At 43.0% G+C, this 16655-nt stretch overlaps 1 protein-coding gene across 1 annotated transcript in view; it reads right to left on the bottom strand.

The window, feature by feature from the left end:
• Positions 1-15034, bottom strand: part of LOC143114586 (PDZ domain-containing protein 4) — a 30983-nt gene extending 15949 nt beyond the window's left edge. Inside the window, 1 exon segment of the mRNA XM_076276261.1 lies at positions 14975-15034. Within this exon segment, the coding sequence (XP_076132376.1) occupies positions 14975-15034 (60 nt within the window).
• Between the last annotated feature and the right edge of the window lie 1621 nt (positions 15035-16655).

Raw genomic sequence — 16655 nt, 5'->3', positions numbered from 1 at the left:
TGTTATCGCCTGAAAATAGGTCGGCCAGGTTTGATTACCGAACTTACCATTGCAAGCCTGTGTCATTTTGGATAAAAAAAATATCTGCTAAAAACCAGTCGCTTTACTTTTACATTAGTAACAGTAAAAAACATGTGTTTTTGATCATTCTGTGAATTACATTAAACTGAACAGCAACAAAAATAATTTTATAACTGCATTAAAATGTATTTAGGAATGTCTTAGAGATGTTCTGTAAGAAAATCACAAAGGAGGAAAGAATTATGTCTGGCTATCTTGTAAGAATACTACTGATGAAATGCAGTGTTTTTGTCATTCATAACACCTGTTCTCAGTGCTTACCAGGGGAAAAATAATGAACTGAATTCAGTAATATTGAATACAGCTGCCTCTGTATGCTGGAACCACCTTTTAGTCTTACAAAGAAAAAATAATTTAGTAGCATCCACGTAGACATTTTTCTGTACACTCAAGCACCATGCCTCTCCCAAAGAGGACCTTGTCATCTGCGTCTGTGCCCTTGTGTGTTGTTCGGCCTGAATGACAAGTGCTTAATTTACTGTGAACATCGGTGGTCAGGGGGCATCTGACCAATCTAATCTCTGTCCTCTGCCCACACTGAAATAACAACTAAATCATGTAGGGCAAGAAAACCCCAGGGTAGACCACGAGATTAAACACATAAAATAACAGCCCCTGGACACTCCAGGAGAGCACTCTGTTACCCTTGCCTTTCCTTACCACTCCAAACCACCTTTCTTTTCTCTATCTCTTTCTCCGTCTCTGATTTTCTTTATCTCTCCATTTTTTCTATCTCTCTCTTGCTCAATTTTTTCATCTCTCTCTCCTCCTGCACCTCACTCTCCCCTGATGGTTTAGGAGATTGAGAGGAGCTTGACTGTAAACACACACACGCAAACCCCCATTTACCTGTCTCGCTCTGCTGTCACCACGGTAACAGAGCGATGGGGAAAGGAGGACAAAAGAGGGTATCTGGGGCATTGCCTGTTTTTTAAGCCATTAAGTCATTTAGCACCATGCACACAGCAGGGCTATGCAAACAAACACCACAAGGAGGAGAGACATGAATGAGAGATTAGAGGTGGAGAGCAGGTAGGAGAGAGGGAGAGGGAGAGAGAGAGAGAAAGAGAAGAAGAAAGTGGAGTTGAGAGCGATTGCAGAGAGAGGGAGAGGGAGGAGACAGAGGGACAAGTTCTAATTATCTGTGAATGGTAATGAATTCAATAGAGTGACATTTCCATCCCAGGTCAACAGGCTATTGCCCACAATGACACTTATTCATTTAGGGGGTGTGCCGTGGAATTGAGAACACCACGAGGGCCTCATTCCACCATCGGCAAGGTTATGCAGCAGTGACCTCTGACCCTGTCTCCCGTCTGAGCAGGATATAATCACCCACAGCAGGAGAGATTACACTCATTTAGGGGCTAAGGGATGTCTAAGTGTATGTGGTAGTGTCTGTCTGTGTCTGTATCTGTGTGTGTCTGTGTGTGTGTGTGTGTGTGTGTGTGTGTGTGTGTGTGTGTGTGTGTGTGTGTGTGTGTGTGTGTGTGTGTGTGTGTGTATGTCTGTGTCTGTATCTGTGTGTGTGTGTTTGGGAGTATATGTGTCAAGGCGTCTGTGCATACATGGAAGGCATGTGTGTGTGTGAAGAGTTTGAAAATGGTAGAGTGAAGAGGTGTCGGTGTGTATTATTTATGCGTGTGTCTGTGTCATGTATATGCATGAGTGTGTGCATGTGTGTGTGTGTGTGTGTGTGTGTGTGTGTGTGTGTGTGTGTGTGTGTGTGTGAGAGAGAGAGAGAGAGAGAGAGAGAGAGAGAGAGAGAGAGAGAGAGATGTGGATGAAAAGGGAGGTAAATTGATTCGGCCTCGCTGGAATATGCCTGTTGTGAGGAGAATATTCGGAATGTCCCAGTAGGGGGTGGGAGATGGGGCGGTGGCACATGGGTGGGTGGGGAATGGGGGGGGGGGCTTGCAGGGGGAGAGATGAAAGCAGCGCAGAGAGTTCAAAGAGGGTGAGACAGAGAAAGCAAGAGGAGGAGGAGAGAGAGAGACAGAGAGGGGGAGATACAGATAGATAGAGAGAGAGAGAGAAAGAGAGAGAGAGAGAGAGAGGCGATGGCTGATGGGGAGTAGTAGGAGAAGGAAAAGAGAGGATAGTAGCGAGAGGCAAGGACAAGAAAATACAAAAAATACATAGCAGATGAGGAAAGGAGAGGAAGAGATAGTGGGATGGAGAGAAGAGGAGAAGGATAGAGAGAGAGTGCAAATGAGGAGAAAGATGGAGAGACAGACAGTGAGCATGAGCCCCTCAGAGAAAGAGAGGGAATAAGAAGGAGATGTAGTGAGGAAGAGAAAATGAGGGAGAAAATGAGAAAAAGAGAGAGTGAGAGAAAGAGAGAGAGAGAGAGACTGAGCAGGAGAAAGATGGAGAAATAGACAGTGAGAGGGATAGGCTGAGAGGGAGAAAGGAGGTGTCTTAATGACAAAGAGAGAATTGGAAGGCAGTCAAGTACAAGGATATTAGTGAGAGAGGAGAGGGATAGGAGGAGAAGAGGAGAGATGGGAGAAATGGGGAGACTGATAATGAGGAGGAGAGAGAGAGAGAGATCAGAGATCAAGACAGAAAACCACTGGAAAGTGTTTGAAAAAGGAGGAAAATGAGAGGGCAGTGTCCAGGAAACTTGTCACAGAGAGGAAGAGAAGAAAAATGAAATGAGGTGGAGGGCAAGGGAGAAAGAGAGAGAGAGAAACCTGTACCAGTACCTGTTAACCTGTTATAAATTGATTATATACTGTACTTATATCATGTAGATATAGTTATTCTTGTTGTATATTATTTAATTGATTGTAAGTTGTAGTTCATCTTCCCTTTTTTCCAAACTGATATTGTTTCTGTAATATTGTGTTAAAATATGTTTGTTTTGGCAACACTGCTTCACTGAGTAATGTCAATAATGAATTGAATTTAGAGAGAGAGAGAGAGAGAGAAGGGACGCAGGGGGGTGAAGTCTACGGTGGAACAACAGCAGGATGTGTATAATCAAGCCTGCAGGTCTCCTCGGTCTGTAATCTGCCTCTTAAAGATAGCGTGACAACAGCCTCCCCCACAAGTGGCAAGCACTCGCCCCACTCTCCTCCACACCACACCACACCGCTACCACACCGCCCCGCCCCGCCATGCTGCGCTCTGCACTGCCAGCTCCATGGCCCATTACTGGGGTCCGCGTAGCAACCCATCCTCTCCAGGCAGCTCAGCACAGCAGCAGAGCAGAGCTCCACGCCACAGCACGCCTGCAGCAGCAGTGCTATATATTTAAGAGCCGACAGAGTCAAGGCACCGCGTGTGTGACTTGCATTAAAAAAAAGCTCTCTCAGCCTCCCCTCAGTGCTCTCTGTGTGTGTCTCTGGCTCTCCCTCACTCACTCTTTCTCTATCTTTCCCTAAATCTCTCTGTCTCTCTCTTCTCTCTTTCCCTAAATCTCTCTCTGTCTCTCTGTTTCCCTCTCTTTCTCTATATATCTCTCTCACTCTCTTTATCTCTTTCACTCTCTCTGTCTTTCTCTCTCACTCTCTCTCTCACCCTCTCTGTATATCTCCTTGTATGTTTCTCTCTAAAACTGTCTCTCTCATTCCTTCTATTAGTATCTCGCTCTATCTATTTCTCACATCTCCTTTTCTGTCTGTCTGTCTGTCTGTCTCTCATTTTTCTATCAGTCCTTCTCTGTCTCACTCACGTGTCCTGTTTGACTCTCCCTCTCCGCTCTCTCTGCATAGGACACCATGCAGCAGACATGAAAGTGAACAGAAACAGACAAATAAGCAAGAGTGTAATATGTGATTGCTTTATGCGGGTCATCATTGCCCTTGGACTTTTTCAGTCGGTTGGAAATTGGACTAATTTTAACATGATTATTATTATTTTATTTATTTATTTTCAATTTGCTGTGTTGTCTGTCTTGTATGTCTTAGTGTCACGCTGGCAACTACGCCACTCCGTCAGGCATCTTTTGTGTTTGTTATTTCTTAAATGTTTTTGTCATGTGGTGTCAACGCTGGCGACTACGCCGCTCCGTCTGGCATTTTTTGTCTTATTGTCTTTTGTTTTTTGTCAATGTCTTGTATGTGGAGCGCTTTGGGTTGCACTTTGTACATGTTAAATACTAAATAAAACTGACTTGACTTGACTTTATCACCTGATGCTTAGTTGCACTTTTCTGAACTGCTCATGTACTGTATGAGCACATTGAAGACCAATTTTTCAGGCAATTGAAATGCCTGATCATTTCCTTACTATCTCTTCATTTGCTCCATATGAGTGTCCCCTCTATATAATTGTGGTCAAAGATCAACCAACCCCCACTGCACAGAGTGGGGCTACACATTACAGGGGGAGAGCGTGAGATGCATGGTAATGAATCTGATTTAAGCTCATCAACCCTGGTCGAAACCCCATACTCACCCCTTTTACCTGGGGACTGTGTGTGTGTGTGTGTGTGTGTGTGTGTGTGTCTGTGTGTGTGTATGTGTGTGTGTGTGTGTGTGTGCGTGTGTGTGTTTGTGTGTGTGTGTGTGTGTGTGTGTGTGTGTGTGTGTGTGTGTGTCTGTGTGAGTATGGTTAGGCATGTTTCTCACTCTCTCCCTTACTATCTGGATATGGATCGGTGCCTGTGTGCCTGGGTGTGTGTGTGTGTGTGTGTGTGTATGTTGTTGTTGCATGTGTGGGTGATACTCTTATTAGCATTCTACTCCAACCATCTCTGTTGATCCTGTCAACTCCACTTAAACCATGTTGACTCAACGGATCGCCAGCCAACCTACCTGCCCACTTAACCTGAAATCACCATCCCATTCTGTTGATCCAGTTATGCCAGCATAAAGAATAAGCTAAATACACACTACATCTAATCAAAACCAACAAAAACAACATCCACTGTCGCTAATGACAAAGTAAACATCCTATTACATTTTATCCTTGTGGAGAGTATTCCAAGGTTTGAGTTACATAGATCATTACATTTCAGATATGCTCATTGCTTTTGGGCATTTCACCAATCATCATTAACATTTGCACAAATTGTTTTGAGAAGTGGACTTGCTGTTTGTGCGAGAGCACTAATGATGATTTGAGAAGTGCACCAAAGCCACTGAAAAAAAACTGTAACATTGTATTCATCAGTCCTTTTTACACTGGCGTTTGTTTCCGTTATTATTTCTTTGTCTTTGTTACATCTTACCTGTCCGATTTACTCGGAATGAGACAGAATGCCTAGTCAGAATTGCCCCCCAATTGCTCCGCCATCAAGGGTAGTCGCAGAGGCGGAACCCTACCAGTATAAATGGTTCAAGATGAACAGGGGAACCTGGATGGGGCACTTTGATGATGCTACATGTGTGGAACCACCACTGGGAGATTTACAGTAAAAACAGAAGAAACAGCTGATCCAGCCGAAGATGTTGTAAGCATCAACATATAGTCCCATATGATGCATAGCAACTTCGCTTGTGTTTTTTTTAGGGTAACACAAATGTGCAGAGCAGCCAACAAAAGTGTATTCGATTCTCCCGCCATTGTTGCTTTGAAAATCATGAGAGGGACATTTGTACTTCCATTGTGTAAGTTATATACGTCACATTACGCTTTGCTATTTGGTCACTCCTCCTGGCTCCCAAAACTGTCACTTTTTATGTAAAAGCATACACCTGGGAGGCAATTCTCTGTCCTTCTTTTCAACAGGGAATGGGGAATATACTGTAGGCTACATTAACAAAGAGCATGAAGGTAGGTGAGGGTATCTGCTTTGTGCATTACTCAACCGAGCAATGCTCTCAGGGCCAGATGTACGTACATTTGCGAACGTAGCGTTATCAGCGTCATGGACACACCGCAGAATTCGGAATGAACGATGTCAGACCCAAGTTTCCGCTGTATTTATCAATCGTTCAATCCTTAGTGTAAACTGCGCCTTTCTCTGCCTTTCTCCGCCCATAAACGCAATTTACGAACGTCCACAACTGAATTGTTAACTGATGACAACATTAAAAAGAATCAAACGTCTAGCAATCATGAAATAATACCATACATCAGGGATTCCCAAACTGTGGGACGCGTACCCCCGGTGGTACGCGAGCTGCTTCTAGGGGGTACGCGAGATGAAAAGGGCTATGGCGGACAGGTGTAAAATTAACATTTTAAATCTTTTGTGATTAATTCATGAATAAATACACAATTTCGAATCAGGTCATAATGATATGGAAACATGAAATTAAAGGATATCATTTATAAACTCTGTATGTGTTCATCAAAAAAAGGGCAGCTTATTAAACATGACGCCTGGAATAGCTAATAGAATGCGTTACTTTTGAATGCGTTGGATGGTCTGTGGTCCGTGGGGGGAAAGTTTCGGGGATATAACAGGTTTTTGAAAACAACAAAAACAGAAAGGAGGGAAGGAGCAAAGCTAGGAGTTATTTCAGATGGGCAAGAAAGGTAATATTAAGCTAGGCTTTACATTTAACAAACTAAAGGTAGCCTACGTTTAGCCTTTCTAGGCTGTATATGTTGTCCAAAGGAATACATCCTTGTCAGGCGTTGTTGTAGGCCTATTATAAGATATTGTATGTAGAGTCTGGTATTAACTTGTCGGTGACCTGTGCGTCATGAATCATTCCCATCTCCTATCTCCCATGTTCTGAAGGGTGTAATCGTTGGCTCTTAAAAAATCAATCAGCTCAGACCGTTGACTTATCCCGATTCCCTGCCGCCGGCTGTTTGATATTCCAGGGAAATATCCACATGGCTGAGAGTACAGCAGTGGGACGGTTTTACAATCTCATCAACAACAAAGCAGAAGCCCTCTGTTGCTTTATCGTAACGTATGTACAGGGAAGCAGACGAGGATGAATGAGACGAGCTTTTAACGTTACATAATTTCTCAGATCTGACATTATTCATTTAACCGGCATTTCCATATTTGTTTTATGTCTGGGAGCTCTATCTAGAGATCCATCAGTGATAGTTGTCTGTCTCCCTCCCCCTACGCTTTTTGCTTTCTCTCTCCAGCCATAGACAGACAGGAAGACACACACACACACACACACACACACACACACACACACACACACACTCACACAATTATTATTTCTCTCTTTCTGTCTCTCTGATACATATACCACCCTCCCCTCCACACCCTCCTCCTCTCACACACCCACACAGAAAATGTCACACCAGCGCACAAATATGCATATAATTACACACACACACACACGACTGATTTCACCTTTTAGCTCATTCTTCTGTCTCTGTCTTCCACAGACTCTTGTGTTGTGGAGTACGAGTATTATTTCAGAATTTCAAATTTTATGGAACAGGCCTAGGTTTAAGTCCTTTAAGGGAAATATATTGCAATTTCATCATAATTTTATTTTATAAATATTTGTAACATTATTCTGATTCATATTATGTCCAAAAGGTAAACGGTTAGGATACGATAATGTCATCAGACAGCACAGCAGAGGCGAGTGAAGTGAATATGTTTCTGATGTAAGAGAAATTAGTATTGCTTTGTGTAAAAGTTAACTTCAACAGAACTGGGAGAATAAAGTGGCAAAACAAAAGAAGACCATTCCAGAGTCCATTCAAGTGTTGACACTTGCCTAGATGGTTGGAGGTAGGCAGGTACACTATTGCTTCAAACTGCCACCAGTGTTTCTCTAGAAGCGCCCCCCCCCCCCTTTTCTCAATCCCTCACTCTGATGTCTGACCCTGTCAAATCATCACAAAGCAACATGCCTACCGCAAGCAATAAACTCGGACATGCTCACAAACTCAAAAACATACACCCCCGGCCTCTTTCAGTGGCACACACACACACGTGTCACACAAACACACACACACAAACATGTACAGCAAACACACACATCCATGGTCTCTGGAGAGAGCCGTTTATAAACACATAGAGCTAGACAAATCGAACCATCACAGAGTAAACTCTTGCACCTTTCCCAAGATAAATTCCTAAATTAGCGACCAGCACGCTCTCGCTCTCTCTGTCTCTCTGCTGCAGTGTCCCCGGGGAAGCCTTGTGGCCCCATTAAGAGCTAATCTCTGTGGGATATCAAGCCCATCCACAGTAATGCACAGTTGGGAGGGGTGAAGGGGTTGGGTGCGAAGGAGGGTATGTGTGTCTATGTATGTGTGTGTATTTGTGCAAGCGTGTGTGTGTGTGTGTCTTTGGACTGGAGTGTAGAGTGTTGATTTGATGGAGCACTGAGTGAGTAGGCATGATATTATTAATGGAGAGGGGAGGGGTGTGAGAGAGGGTGTCAGGGGAATCCTCAGAGTGGCAAAGAAAACCTGTGGTGTGAGCTGGAGAGAGAGAGAGAGACAGACACAGAGAGAGAAAGAGACAGCGAGAGATAGAGAGCATAAGGGCTTGTGGTACCCGGTTCATTTCTGGACCCAGAAGTGGTTGGACAGCATGTCGACAGATAGATGTCTGCTACATGTGAGAACATCTGTACATGTGTGTGCAACATGGGTGTGAATTTCAGTGTGCCTGTGTGTGTGTGTGTGTGTGTGTGTGTGTGTGTACTTCATGTCTGCTCATGTCTGCTTGTCAAAGAGAGAGCGAGGCTGCACATTACCCTGTCCTAAAGACTACTGTTTCCATGGCGATTGTATCCCCTGAGATGTGTATTATGCTGGAGGAGAATTTTAGGTGCAGAGGAAGAGAAAAATGGAATCCCCAAAACATAGCAATAAGATAATTTTGGGATGGCTACATTTACAACAGATAACTGTAACACTGTGCATCCTTTTTTATTTGTCACTGTAAATGTACGAGTAAGAATACAGCTCTAATGCTGTGTATGTAATGAGCATTGGACAGTTCACCAGCGGTAGGTGCATGGTGAGCTTTTAACGGTTTATTTTTATTCATTTTAGCAGACGCTTTTATCCGAAGCGACTTACATAGGTCAATTATATCGGCCAGTCTCCTCAGAGAAACTCGGGGTTAAATGCCTTGCTCAAACCTCACAAACCTTGAAGTCTCAAGCAGAGTACAAGCAGAGTTTGTGTCACTTACTGATCTATGAGACAGCTTAAAAACAAAGATGGGATGTATAATTGTTTGCGCATGACAAAAGTTTACCCACAGCCCAAGAGAAAATGGAGTTTCTGGAAGACTAAATGCTTAGTGTTTCCTAAATAACACCGGGATGAATAAAACTGCTTGCTAGACCAACCAAATGACTTGCGCATCATTTTGACAATGCGCGTAAAGGCTGTAATTCAAAAGGCTTGTTTTGATGCATATGATTTGGAAATGGCGAATGCTGGAATTGGGGAAGTGTGGCGAGCCTAATGAGGGGCTACAGCAGACACAATCAGAGCGATACAGCAGAGCCCCCTCCGAGTCCCTCAGAGTTACTCACTTCCTCTCTGTCTACTCCTCCTCACTTCTTGTCTGTTTCATTTCATTCATCTCGCTCTCCCGCTACTGTTTTCTATTCCTCCCTCTCTCCTTATTTCTCTTTTTCCATCTCTCTTGTTTTATTCTCTCACTCTCTCTTTCTCCCTCTCTCTCTCTCTGTTTTATTATCTTGCTCTCTCTCTCTCTCTTTCTCACTGTCTCTCTCATTCTATCTTTCTGTCACAAACAGTTTTTGAGGGAAACTGCACTGACACAGTTTTATGTTGTGACACATCCCTGTTATGTTCTGTCTGATGTTTGAACTCATTTTCTTTCAGCGACTCTGAAGGTTTTTCTCTCCGTTTATGGTGGCATTTTACAAACTCTAACTGTCTTACTTTTTATGTTCAAGAAAAATCTCAGTTTATGGTGAACACTTCCCAAAGGGAGCATGGTACTTCCCAAGGGAGCAGGGAGAAAATAACAACCAAGGATAACAGATAACAGGGGTCTGTTATCCTTTTTAATACTTTGTTAATAAGTTGTGAGCTTCCACATGACAACAAGCAGGGAAGTTAAGGTATTTTTAAAATCAGACATAGATTTCCCTGCTGCTGTTAAAAAAAAAGCATCAGTGAAACTAGAGCATCTCTAGGCAATAAAGCAACCCAGGGTTCCCAAGCGTCTTGCTCAGACTGTGATAAAGTCCACCTGCAGTCACAATTGTATCCAGCAGCACCAGGGTAAACCGTTTCATTGGTTTCGTTTGTTCTTTTTAACTGGGTGTCGTGTCGGGGAGCCAGAGAGCTGAGACAGGCAGCATCAGCACCAGCTCTCCTGGTCAGTGTTCCAGAGACAGAATCCCCACACATCCCCTCCTGTCCCTGCTCCACTGAGGCTGGGCTCAAGCAAATTTACAGTCGGGCACGGCCCTAGACAGCCTGCTCCAAGCTCATACAAGTCATTCAAGCCCCCTCCCTATTCATCCCTGCTCTGTGAAGCGCAGAAATCAATTATGGCTGTCATCGGAGGCCAACCCGCAGAAAAACTGCTGTCTCCCACCCTCTCCGCGCCACGTCTCTCCGCTAGCCCCACCTTTTACACCTCCCTCTCTCTTCCTCTCTTTCTTTTTTTCACGCTCCTCTCCTGCTGTCCCTCTCTCTCTCCCTGTTTTATTTTCTTACTTCCTCTCTACTGTTCCCATTTCCTTTTTTCTATCTCTTCCCCTCTCTCTCTCATTCTTTCAATATCTCATCCTCTGTCACTCCCCCTGAGTTCCTCATCTTGCTCTCTTTCTCTTTGGACTCCCTTGATTCCCCTCTTCTCCTCCATCTCTTTTGTTTCTCCCTTCATCCCTTCATATCTTCATACTGTATATCTTTAGTCTCTGCATTCCACACCCTCTATATTTTTTACACACCTCTTCTGTTTGCTCCCCTGACTTTGAGTTATGCTCAGACCCACACATTTACATACGCACATAGTCCGGCTGGACCAGAAGTGGTTATTGTCATGCATGCAAACTCTCACCGTTAGAAACCTAGGCTACATCTACGCATGCAGTCATGTCGGTCTGGGGATGCAGAAGAGCTCATCATGCATGTAAATGGCTACATTATAGGGCTGCTGAGTATTAGCAGGCAAATATGTGACCGGCACATACACACACACACACACACACACACACACACACACAAACACACACATTCACCCACTCTGACACACACACACACACACACACACACAAAACTGCTGACGTTTCAGTTTTCCTTCCTCTTTCTTAATCAATCACTCTTTCCTACACACCATCCCCCTTCCCACTTCAGATTATTCTATGTCCTCCAAAACTCAAAGCAACCCAAAAGGAAACGCATGCCCGAGCACTACAGCATACAGTGTTTTACTATTTTATCACAGCATCTATCTGAAAGGAAACACATACACACACAAGTCAGCATCCTCTACTCTGTTGTCTCAACATCTCTTAAGGGACATCTTGCTTCGTGTTGAGACTGAAGTCAGACTATTAAAATGCAAAGCCACCAGAAAGCACTTATCAACAAGCCAATTAGGTCTGATGTGACAAATTACTTCTCCTGAAAAGGTACACATGTGCACAAACACATGAGAATGACTGATTGCCAGCATTCTTGCCCAATCAATAATGCATGTGCCTACATCCATTGCCTTCTGCTCACTTGCTCTTCCCATGCTTCGAGTGAAACATTTGTAACAAATTTGGTACCAGACAGCCTTTTTCAGTAGTCCATCACCATTATCTTGGTAATTACATTGGTCACACTCTCATGATTCTACACGCTAACGGCTGAAGAACGCAGAGGGGTTCAATGGGTTTGGTAATTAGTTCAATGACTATGATTAATACTTGTACAGTCACTCTTTGTCTGGCCGAGGAATCGATCAAGGATGCAAATCCAAGGCTCAATAACTTTACTGAAGAATGAAGATTTTAAAAAATCAGGTGATAGGTAATTTCCTTGCATTATAAGCATGTTATTACAAGTTAATAGTTTATACACACCATTAAAACTAAACCCTGCATAATAATAATAATAATAATAATAATAATAACAATCTTTATTTATATAGCACTTTTCAAAACAAAGTTACAAAGTGCTGTACAATATCAACATAAATGAAAATGCAAATAAGACATAATAATATAACAATCAAATAATATATACTAATTCAATTAGAACTTAACATACATTTGAAAAAGGAAAATAAACTTACACTGAAATAAAACTTATTCATTAGGAGGACAAAGGGTCACTTGTTAATGAGATCTAAAAGCAATTTACACAATTTCAAAATGCAGAATGTAACTGCAGATTCTACCAAAGACTGTGTGGTAGACATTTTCAATCACTAACAAAATCGTATGCAATAGAAGTGATTACTAATATGCATTAGAAGTGAATACTAATCTACATGTATTACACAGAGATGATTAACATTACATTTTCATATATTATGTGTATGCTTTTCTGTATATTCGATTCTATGCATCAACTATGCTTTGTCTGTCATTTGCTCTTTCCATGTAGGCCTGCACAATTCGGGGGAAAAATATGAATCACGATTTTTTAGCCTAGAATTGATATCACGATTCTCTGCCACGATTCCCCCCCCCCCCCTCAAAGTGTAATATTTATTGCACACATGAACCATGACAAAACATTGTGGTGCATTATCACCACAAGCCTCTAAACATAGAGGCTTCAATGAATAAATAAAATGCTGACCACAGTAGGCTACCAAAAATACTACATATAACACATTGAACTAAATATGGTCCTGATCCAGGCTCTATCTGAACTCCTTGAACATGTCTTTACATAACTAAAACATGTTAATCAACATACTGCAGCTAAAGCTTCAGTCTAGAGAAATGGAGCTTGTCAATTGTCAATTTAAGTACAGTATCAAAAACAGAATGATTTCTTAGCACACTCTTGAACTGCTTGCCTTTTAGAGAATTAACATTCACCTGGCCATTTAGTTCGGTTTGAGAGGTTGGCTGATTCTCGTCACTAGTACCCAATGTTTTTTGCAGTAATCTACTCTAGGCCACTACTGGTTCATTTATCAAACTGGTGCTTTCTCTACGTCCTTTGCCAATTAAGTCATATAGTTGGTTAGAGAGACGTTTGAATAAATTAGCGTTTGCGATTGACAACGCGACTGACAACGTTGTGATAAGTAGGCTATACAATTTTGAACCAAATTGTCTAGGCTACACCGCGACAGTTGTAGTCTGCATAAAAAGCGTTTTATAACGATTTATCGTGCAGGCCTATTTCCATGTCACGACTTTCTAATAAAGGTCATGCAACCCCTTTTGTCAGTTTAGGGACATTAGGAGTGAGGGAGCATACCTTGACAAGGAAATGCTGAAGGGTGTATATGTATCGTATTGACCTATTGTCTTACTTCCTTGGACTAGCCACATGACTTGTTGTGAGGATCACATTACTATGTCCAAGAAGTATCCATGAATTGTATTTTTGCATGTATGAGGAGTTTTGAAAAAGACCATTTTATTTTTCAAGAAGGACCCATGTGATTTGTATTGCTAAGATGTAATTAGCATGTATTAGATGGGGCCTTGCCCTAGAGAACTTTGGGTTTGTTACTGGAACGTGCTGTTGCTGGTAACTTGCCCCCGGCGTTGTGAATAAACCTGCAGTGTTTTATCACACCTGAGTGTGCCTGGGATTTTTGACCACAACAGCAAAGCTTGTATTTCATTCTCCATGTTGTATTTACCGCTAGCAAGCTAGTAGTGGAAGTCCAAGTGTTGTAAAGAGTGACCGGTGATTTCTTATTGTTTTCTTCTGGAAAGGGGCACATGGCCATTACGTGATACAAGCGCAACAAATCAGGGAAGAAAATAGTCTGATAAAGTCCAATCAGGAAGGGAACATGGACTTCTACTTCATCGTTTTTAGATATTTTCAGATTCCCTCGTCCACACAAAAATGCAAAGCTTGTGTTATCAAATGGAACCCCAAACGGGCCCAAGCGTTTTCAAATCTTTATGCTTCTAGAGCTCGAAATTGCCGGAGTAATGAGGACAAGAGGCAGAGAAACGACACAAAAGTTATTTTGGATTAAACAAAAACGGAACAGTGTGGATATAGCCATGGACTGTGTTTGCACCTCTTAAGAGACTCAAAATGTCATTACAAGTGATGTGAAACATGAACAGGATCCTTATGAGACACCACCATATGTGTTTAATGTGTGAGGGATGTGACTACCTGTACAAGGTATTCTAGTAGACTAGTATTCAAATTGAACTGTTGTTCATTCTTGAATGTTGAGAAGGAGCTCAGACTCAAGCATGCATTATGTACAGGCAGCCACCAAAGAAGGTAATAGCAGCAAAATGAATCATTGATCAAACTGATATCCAAAGAGATTATCTAAAAAAAAACTCGCTGATTGTGGCAATAATACTATTAAGTCCAATATCTAAAGTCTGTTGTGGCAATAATATATAATTTTTTCTGTAAGTGGCAACATTTTTCTGTAAGTGCGGATGATTGCCACTGACAGTCTGGCATTGTGTGTATGTGTGTGTGTGGTAGGCGGTGGGTGGTGGATAGTGGGTGGCTTTAAACAGGCTCACAGCTTGATACCCCAGAGCTGCTGGAGAGGAGGGCCTCTTACTGTAATTGAGTGGCGAGGCAGAACTGAGCTGCCTATTCGCCTGACACTAGCTCGACTCGAGGAACGACAACAAGTCAACAGTCAGAGACAGTAACGACCTCGATAATACACTACTCCTTGGCAGTAATACTCTTCCGCTGCCCCGTCAGGACCTGTTGTGTCAGGCAGAGGAAGACAGGGAGGAAGGGAATAGACACAGGCGTGACAGCGGAGAGAAAAGCAAGAGCACTCACAGCTAGACAGGTGAAGAGAGAATGTGTGTGTGTGTGTGTGTGTGTGTGTGTGTGTGTTTGGAGAGAGAGAGACAGAGAGATTGGAGAAGAGAGGGCAGTCTCTTACCTGGAACATGACCCGATATTGCTCTTCGGGTTTCTGCATCACGCACATGTTGCACCCCATGGCGACGACAGTTCAGTCTCTTCCAGTCCAAATGAATCCAGACGGCCAAAGCTCCTGTCTCTGTGTCCACCCTTGACTCAGACAGAACTGGACACACAGGGGGGCGATGAGGCATTCAAAGCAGCCCAGTTCAAAATGCAGATAAAAAAAAATTAACAGTCAAAAAACTTTCAACAGTTGTCAACAGTCAACAGTTAAAAAAATCCAGTGAAACATTCAACTTTCAGTTGTTCAATAGGGCTATAGGTTAGCCATCTTTAATGTTCAGAGGCTCTTGTTTCAATGGAGGACCAAGGGGTTCACAGTCCACCTTCTCGGAATCTTCCATAGCAGTTCTATTCAGAAATGTTCCATTGGTCCATGAGGCTGTTTGGAGGAAACAAACTAAGGGTGCATGGTCAACATGTATCCATCTGTTTCTGTTTCCATGGCGAAGTAAATACACACTGGATGTTGTGCTTTGAGGGATGTGCTTGAAATAGCTTCAGCTTGTGCTAATTACAAAATGGCTGTTACTCTTGCAAAGGAGTGAAAAGCAGGACAAAGAATGGTACTGGTACTCAGTTTAAGGTCAAGGAATAGTATCAGGTATTCAGAATGAGGTCCATGATGAGTCAACACCCTTCCACGGATTTGATGTTGAACAACACAAGTTCCAAAAAAATCTGTCAATCATCCACGTGTGCCAGTTTCACCATAGTAACAGCAGGTACCTCCAACACTGATGATGCTGTGTGCAAGGCTTTACGTGACAAGTGTCAGTACCATGAGAGCCTTTGGAGGATTCCTCTGCTTGTTTTTTTTATTCAGTGTGTGTTGTACTTGCTTTTATTTCAGTGTGCTTTACTTTGTTTCCAGCAGTCTCTCGTGATCATCTGCTCTCCAGCTTGTTGTTCTTACCGGAGTCTGTTTTACTGAAGCCTGTTTGATTCTTCTCAACCTCCGCACTTACAGTCTCTACAAGTCTCTCTGAATCTGTATTGTACATCAGTGTGCTTTTCCACCCATCTCTTGTCAGCTTCTGTGTCGCTGTTTCTCAGGCTAAGTAGGGGCGATGTTCCCCGCTGATCACTAAAGAGCTCTCTCCTCGCCCACGCTACGCCACTCCTCTCCTCTCCTCCACTCCTCTCCTCACACTCCAACTGCCACGTTTAATCCACCCAGCCAAGCGGCCACACTCACCGGGGAAGCTTCAAAGGTGCGTGCGGCCCACGATGCTTGGAGCGCTGTGGATATCAAAGGAACCCTTCCCTCGTCTGGTTGGTTCCTGGTTCTCTCTGCCCACAGACTTCCTAAACATCACTCCTCGTTTGCTGCTTTTCAGGTTTTCAGGGGGGTGGGGAGGGAGGGGGAGATTTTCTGTCTGATTTCAAGAGAAAATGTGCTTTTTTTGTGCTCCGCTTCTTGTACACCCTTAGAAAAAGTACTCATGCTTGTTTTGCCGCTTCGAATTTCCAAGTGAGGCCATTGTGCTTTTCAGCTTTCATAGAGATCCTTTCTGTGAAAGCTGTAGAGATAGTCCTCCTTGTGTGCTCCAGAAGGCTGTCTGTTTAGGAGGCACTGAGCAGGAAATCACAATGCCATGCACACCTGCACACACATATGTGAGATGCAAGAACAA

This window comes from Alosa pseudoharengus, unplaced genomic scaffold (assembly GCF_046254945.1).
Source record: "Alosa pseudoharengus isolate Yale_2024_CS ecotype anadromous, Long Island Sound unplaced genomic scaffold, YU_APseudo_1.1 YU_APseudo_1.1_scf_9, whole genome shotgun sequence".
NCBI lineage: Eukaryota > Metazoa > Chordata > Actinopteri > Clupeiformes > Clupeidae > Alosa > Alosa pseudoharengus.
The sequence above is the reverse complement of the archived record's forward strand: the minus strand, read 5'-3'. Positions and strand labels throughout refer to the sequence as shown.